Here is a 6,831-nt window from a genome sequence, read left to right as displayed (position 1 = left end):
TCGAGTCTTAAACATAGGTATGAATATTAAGAGTAGTATTTATACCAGATTAACCCGCTATGAGAATACTATATAGAATGTTATACAAAGTGTCATAAGTTATTCTCATGGTGATAATGGTGTATACCACCCTTCGACCTGAAACCACTATGGACCCTAGATGTAGAGTCGAGTGCCTTATTGCTGATCAAACATTGTCCGTAACTGGATGACCATAAAGACAGTTAATGGGTACTCCACGAAGCATGCTGATGGACATGAGTGACTTAGATGGAATTTGCCCATCATGCGTAACAGGATAAATGTCTATGGACCCAATATTGAACTGGACAAGGATGACACAGTCCATGCCCTGTGTTCAATATAGACATAAGGGCAAAAGGGTAATTTTACATATAAGTATTATCACAAAAGGATTTGTCAGATCACATGACATTTTCGTGTCTTGGGTAGTAGTGATGTGTTGCTAGATACCGCTCACTATTTATTATGTTAAATACGTGATTTAATATAATTGTCAATGCCTCGAAAACCTACAGGGTCACACACAAAAGGATGAATTGATGAGAGATAAAGTAACTAAGGAATACCGTAATGTACGGTGCACTTAAGTGAATTATAGAACATCGTAAGGTACGGTATACTTAAGTAGAATACGAAATATGGTAAGGTACCACGCGCTTAAGTGACTTTGGCATATTATAAGATATGGGACACATACACTTGAGTGGGCTTTTTAGCTTGCAGCTCACACAAGTGGTTCTATAAATAGAACCCTTGTGTAGAAGCATTTGTGCAGTTGCAATTTCGTTTCTCTCTCTCTCTCTCTCTCTCCCTCTCTCTCTCTCTCTCTCTCTCTCACACACACACACACACACACACACACACACACACACACACTTAAAGCCTTCATTCGTAGAAGCTAGCACTGAGATTGAAAGAATCCGTTCGTGTGGACTGAGTAGAGGCGTTGTCATCGTTCAACCTTCGTGATCGCTCCGTAGATCTACATCAAAGGTTACAATCGCCACAAGAGGTAACGATTCTATCACTGATCATGCCCATTCGTAAGGATCACTAAAGGAGAAATTTTAAATTCCCCTGCGTTTTGGATCGCTCTTCTCCTTCAGTTATGACTAGTAAAAACTTCACATTAGAAACTTCCATCCACTTTTTTTCGTCTCGAAACCCTAAGATATATTTGTCTTCTTCCAGCTTCCTAATTACCACCCACACTATGAAGAGTTTCACATTGGATGCTTTTTGTTCTCATATTCCTTGCCAAATGATCCACCATCAATCAGAGAGATGAATAATTAAGGGGATAATCTTTGAGTTGATAAATTTGTGGTGACTTCAACAACTGGATCATACACCATCGTCTTCTTTCGAGTGAGAACATGATAATGATTTATTACTTCGGAATCAGAAGAATCTAATTGTGATAATGATTTTTACATTATTCGAGAGAATCAAACAGAGATTCCCACAGACGACACCACCGTTTCGCATAGGGACCATAAATAGGTAAATATCAAATGAGATTGAGTTTTGATGAGGTGGAATGAGCTTCCGACATGACATATTAAGGGTGAACCTATAAGATTAACACTCCAACGCCCAAATCAATAAATGAACAGGAAAATAGTTTTAATATATGAGAGAAAATATCTAAAATGATAGGTGTTGAAGGTTAAAAAAATTGACTATTTTAATTTCTTAACATAAATTTATTAAATTTTAAAAAATATCGATCATATTAAGAAAGCCATTATTTTGGCGCGAACTACAAAATTGAGTTTTTGAATTTCCTTTTCTCGGAATGAAGTTTAGCGAGTGTATCACTCACTCACACAGTCACACCTACAAATTAAAATTCCCTCAAAATTCTACTCAATTTCCCTTCCAGCGCAATGAACTCAAAGTCAAAACCAAAAAAACCCACACCGATTAGGGTTTTCGGACAACGATCCATCACTTCAACATTTCGCTCTCTCCCTCCAAATCCGTAAGTCTTCTCTATCCCACTCCATTCCTCAACTTCAATATCTCCATGAATTTTTCATAACATTGTCACTCTCGCTGAATCCAGCTCTCATGATTCCGAAGCAAGTTCGACAAATCAAGCTTCGCGTAAGTGCGAATCTACTCGTTTATCGCTTTCTCACTTCCTTGTTGGCAAACTACATAGCTCTTCAACAGCCCCTCATACAGTTCCGGTAATTTTATATCATTTTTAAAATTCTGGACCAAAAACTACTCTTAGGGTTTTGGGCTGATTTAATATATATGGGACAGGTTGAAGTGTGTTGATTTATTATTTTCTAATTTTTTTTAATAGGGGAAGTTGACGCCTTTTCAATCACCTTTGGGTTTGAGAATACCGTCGAGTGAGCAAGTTGGAAGCGTCAAACAGACTGAAGAAGAGAGAAAGTTTGCAACTGCTGATGAGAAGTTGATTTTGGGAATGTTCAAGCATACTGAAGAAGAGGGAAAATGCGACTTTGTTCTTCCATTAGATGTTGATCAGTTAGAAAATTCAGTGGCAAATGATCGTCAAGAATCTCGGAAAAGGAAAAATCCATTTGAAGGTTTGGATTTCTATTCCGATGTATTTGAGCATGCGGTTTTTAAAATTAACTATTTAGTTTTGGCTCTGTTATTTGTTATTCTTATGGGAAAGTTGAAACTGTTATTTAGGGAAATAATCCAATTAAAGTGTTGTTGTCTTTTACTTTATTGACTGATTAATGATTGCAAGTGAGGTTCTTTGTTTAATTTATTGATGTCATAGAAAGATATTTGTTTGAGTCAATTTTACTTGGAATGATCATGAAAAAGATTTTATAATGACAACCATTTTTAGTCTATTTTGGAAGATCAAGTTGGCACCATGTCTCTGATTTCATACTCTGCCGTTCATTGTCATATGCTTCTTTAGGGAACTTCACTTTATGCCATTATTTCAAATTTTTGAATTTGTTCAGTTTGATATTGAGTTTGCTAGCAAGTGTGAGTCTTGCACTGTTCGTAGGGTTTTATTGTTTGATTTAATAGTTGGTTGACAACCCTCTTTTCGACTGAATATACTGATCAACTATACGTTATTCAGAGGAAGACAAGAGAGTTGTATGTACTGAGTACAGGGACAGGGCAGCTGCATAAGACTGATTGAGAAGTTGAGATGGAGTTGTCTAATGCTAAAAACACCTTTTTTTCTGTACCTAGATTTGTCTCGTTACTCAATAACCTATCAAGATAGATAACTTATGGTTAAACCAATAGAATATGCAGATCATAACATTATAAGTTTCAGTTAAGGTTAGGAGTTAAGACCCCAAAAACTTTGGTATAGGATGCAAACTTGTTTCTTGGGCTGTGGTGCAGACACGATTTTGAGCATAACTATTACATGATGCTAGATTTTTTATAGTTGATATGTATGTGATATATATAATTCATGAAAAGATATCCATGAAGTCATATGATAATGAGGTTTGACATTGAACGGTCAGAAATGGAAATGATAAGATAACAGATAGATACTACCTTTCTCTGCTTGCAACTCTTTAAAAACTGCTAGCTTAAATATGACTGAAAGGTTTTTAATTGAACTCTGGATTATTATTTTTTGCTTCTTCTATGGATTCTCTTTGTTCTATATGTTAATAGGTAGAAATGAGAACCAAACTGTTCGGAAGCATGTGGTAGTTCTTGGAGGTGAATCAAGGTTGAAGCAAAAAAAGCAGATAAAAAATGACTTCGATGGCAAAAAGCAAAAACCATATAATCACTGTAAGATATACATGCATAAATATCTTTTGTTAGAGGGTGCATTTGAAATTTTGCATTGACATTACTATTTATATTTTTGATGAGCAGATGCAAATGGCTGCGGCTGGTGGGACTATGACATGGAAGGTGTTGATAATGAGGCCTTGGGGGTCAGTGAAGTATGGGAGGGAGTGGGATCTACCACACTTGGAGGTATAGCTGACTGGCATTGATGTTGATTTTATTATATATGTCTGTATGTGACTCTGACTTAGTTTAGCTTTGATATCAATACAATCAGAAACTCAGTTGTTCTGAGAAAATTCCTCAATGTGTATAAATTCATAATTCACTTCGATCAGTTCTATTCTCTCCAAATCATATGGTTTTACTAATATGTTTCAAATAATGTAAAAAAGAGTAATTCAACACCGATTATTGATGGTGCCATGTAATTGCAGTTCTTGGTCCAAATTGATTCCTAAACCAGTTAGGAGGATTCTACAAAACTTTTGTGATAGCTTAGAAAAAACTATATTTAAAATGTTGCAGACGTACATATTTGGAAACACTATTACTTGGAAGAGAATGTGGTTTCTCATTAGCCCATCCTTCAAGATTTATGTTTTCTTGTTATGGATTTTTGTTCATCACTTAGCCCATCTTTCAAAATTTGTATTTTCTTTTATGGGTCTTGGTTCATCATAAATCTCTATTGCAAAAGGAGCGACATGTTTGTCGCCACTGAAATCAAAGTCAACAACAATACTCCTATCACGGAGAGGCGGTAATGAAAGACAATGTTCAACGGGAATCACATAGGTCTTCACATGTTGCTCTTGTGTAATGAGAGGAGTGTCAACATATTCTCAGCTTGTTGGTGAAGAGTTGGGATGGTGCGAGTACCAGAAGAGCCACAATAGAAGTACTTTGAGAACAATTATACGAAAGATATGGAAGAGGTTCAATAACTTCAGTGTGACCTTCATGTTGTTGATTTATCTTTATATTTAGAAATAGAGAAATTACTTTCATTGGTGATTGTGACGATGACCACTGAGTTTAGAATCTTTAATGTCTTGGTAGGTTCTTTGTTTTTATTCGTTGTTGCCCCAAAATTCCCATTAATGATTCGGCGGTTAATTCCTTTGGATCAAAATTTGTGGTGACTTTTTATGCAAAGATGACATGTAAAATGATAGTGAATCGATCGATTCCATTTTGAGGCTCTGCCGAAGACTAGGGCGGGATAAAATAAATATTTTACCCCATTCCCTGTGCCCTGCATTTATCTCTATACTCTTATAAATTAAAAATTTAAATAAAAATACTCCCTATAAATACCTATAATTATATTTTTTAAAAACTTTTTTCCTTATTTTAGAGAGAGTGAGAGCACGTGAGAATTTATTCGATTTAATTACAAATCAAAGAATCCAGACAAAATATATCCGATTCTTTTGTTTTTAACACCGGAGAACTCAAGAGTAAGTTATCCAGTTTGTTGCATGAAAAAAATACACCCCGGAGAACTTGGTTCATAGTATTCCGGTTCATAAATATTCTACACCGAAAAACAAGCCTTGATGTTATTTGTTTTGAATTTTTTTCGAAGAACTTAGGGCCTGTTTGATATGGTTTTGGAAAACTGTTTTTTAGTTTTTAAAAATTAAAAATTATAAAATTTGTTTGGTAGTCTAATTTTATAAAACTATTTCTCAAAACTATTTTCTATTTGTGAGTTTTTAAAACTAAAAATCTAAAATAGGTTTTAGAGGTTTTGATTTTTTGGTTTTTAGTTTTGGAAATTAGGAAGAGGACAAAACAAGGAAAAATGGTACTATTTTCATCAATGACAAATTTGTAACGTTGTTCAACTTTAAAACAATTTTTAAAAATTAGATTACCAAACATGTATTTTCCTCAAAACTTTTTTTTAAAACTTAATTTCCAAAATAGTTTTTAAAAACTAAAAACTAAAACTCATTCAAACGGGCCTTAGTTCTCAGTTTTTTGATTCGTGTTTTTTGACATCCAATTTTTGTTGTTATTTTTAGTGGCTCGCATTAGAGGCCAGGACATGAGCGTTTATCGACGATATGGTGATGGACGACAACCTCAACAGTCGACGGATCGAGAGGAAGATCAAATAGATGCACCTGAGCCTCGTCCACTGCATCCAAAGTTTCTCGGAAGACCGTTCGATACGTCTCTTCTGGTGAGGTATCAGGACCACGTTGTTTGCCATTTGTGGTTCGGCGAAGTAACTTAATCTCTGTCATTTCATGTTGAGTCAAATTTAATGTTAATTATTTATATTTTATAGCATATATTATGAATTATTTTTAAGAGAGAGTTTCAAAGAAAGAATTGAAGATTGCTGCACATGGTAGCAAATTGATCAGATGAGTTTCGAAGATAAATCAGAATTTAGTATCAACATTTGTGGAGAGATGACATCCAGAAACATCTTCCTTTCATATGCCATTTGGCGATATGACCATTACATTGAACGATGTTTCTTGTCTTCTTCATTTATCGTGTAGGGGGAGTTCTGTAACCCTACACAAGATTTCACTGATTCTGATGCTATTACTCAGGCTATTGACTTGTTGGGTGTTTCGTTGAAGGAGACAACTGAAGAGGTTTGTAGTTGTAGTGGTGCTTATTATAGGATAAATTGGTTGAAGGTAATTTATACGCGTCAGTGAGCTGAGAGTATATTTGACTGTGCAACTAGAACTTATATGCTGTTGTTGGTAGGCTGCACCATTTTTTTCGACAAGACTTTTACTCTTGTAGAGGCAAAGTATTTATCACTATTTAGGAACTTGCCTGTATGTGGTTGATATTGTTTGGGGGGGGGGGGAAGCTGCACTTGTCACACTCTATAAATATCTAGGAGATACTTCCTTATATACTTGCAAGCAACTTGAGGGATATGCCTCTCGCTACAGGTACAAATCATTTATTTTAATTTCATTTTGACTTATATTAACTTATTTATAATAATTTTAATTGATAATATTCATGTTATGTAATAATGTTAGATTCATG

At 35.0% G+C, this 6,831-nt stretch overlaps 1 protein-coding gene across 1 annotated transcript; it reads left to right on the top strand.

Annotated features, from left to right (window-relative positions):
* Positions 1–1,834: 1,834 nt before the first annotated feature.
* Positions 1,835–4,212, top strand: LOC127091148 (uncharacterized). Its single transcript, XM_051029706.1, has 5 exons — positions 1,835–2,008; positions 2,093–2,219; positions 2,342–2,591; positions 3,673–3,795; positions 3,883–4,212. The coding sequence occupies exons 1-5, from the start codon at positions 1,914–1,916 to the stop codon at positions 4,005–4,007; spliced, it is 720 nt and encodes a 239-aa protein (XP_050885663.1). The 5' UTR covers positions 1,835–1,913; the 3' UTR covers positions 4,008–4,212.
* The last annotated feature ends 2,619 nt before the right edge of the window (positions 4,213–6,831 follow it).

The sequence above is a fragment of the Lathyrus oleraceus genome, chromosome 6 (assembly GCF_024323335.1).
Source record: "Lathyrus oleraceus cultivar Zhongwan6 chromosome 6, CAAS_Psat_ZW6_1.0, whole genome shotgun sequence".
NCBI classification, from domain to species: Eukaryota; Viridiplantae; Streptophyta; class Magnoliopsida; order Fabales; family Fabaceae; genus Lathyrus; species Lathyrus oleraceus.
Note: the sequence above shows the minus strand (reverse complement) of the source record. Positions and strands in the feature narration are given on the sequence as shown.

Excerpts from the sequence above, each read along its gene's own strand:
- LOC127091148 (XM_051029706.1), top strand. The coding sequence starts at position 1,914 with ATGAACTCAAAGTCAAAACCAAAAAAACCCACACCGATTAGGGTTTTC. Across the intron at positions 2,009-2,092 it reads CGCTCTCTCCCTCCAAATCC|CTCTCATGATTCCGAAGCAA; the intron begins GTAAGTCTTCTC and ends CGCTGAATCCAG. Across the intron at positions 3,796-3,882 it reads GCAAAAACCATATAATCACT|ATGCAAATGGCTGCGGCTGG; the intron begins GTAAGATATACA and ends TTTGATGAGCAG.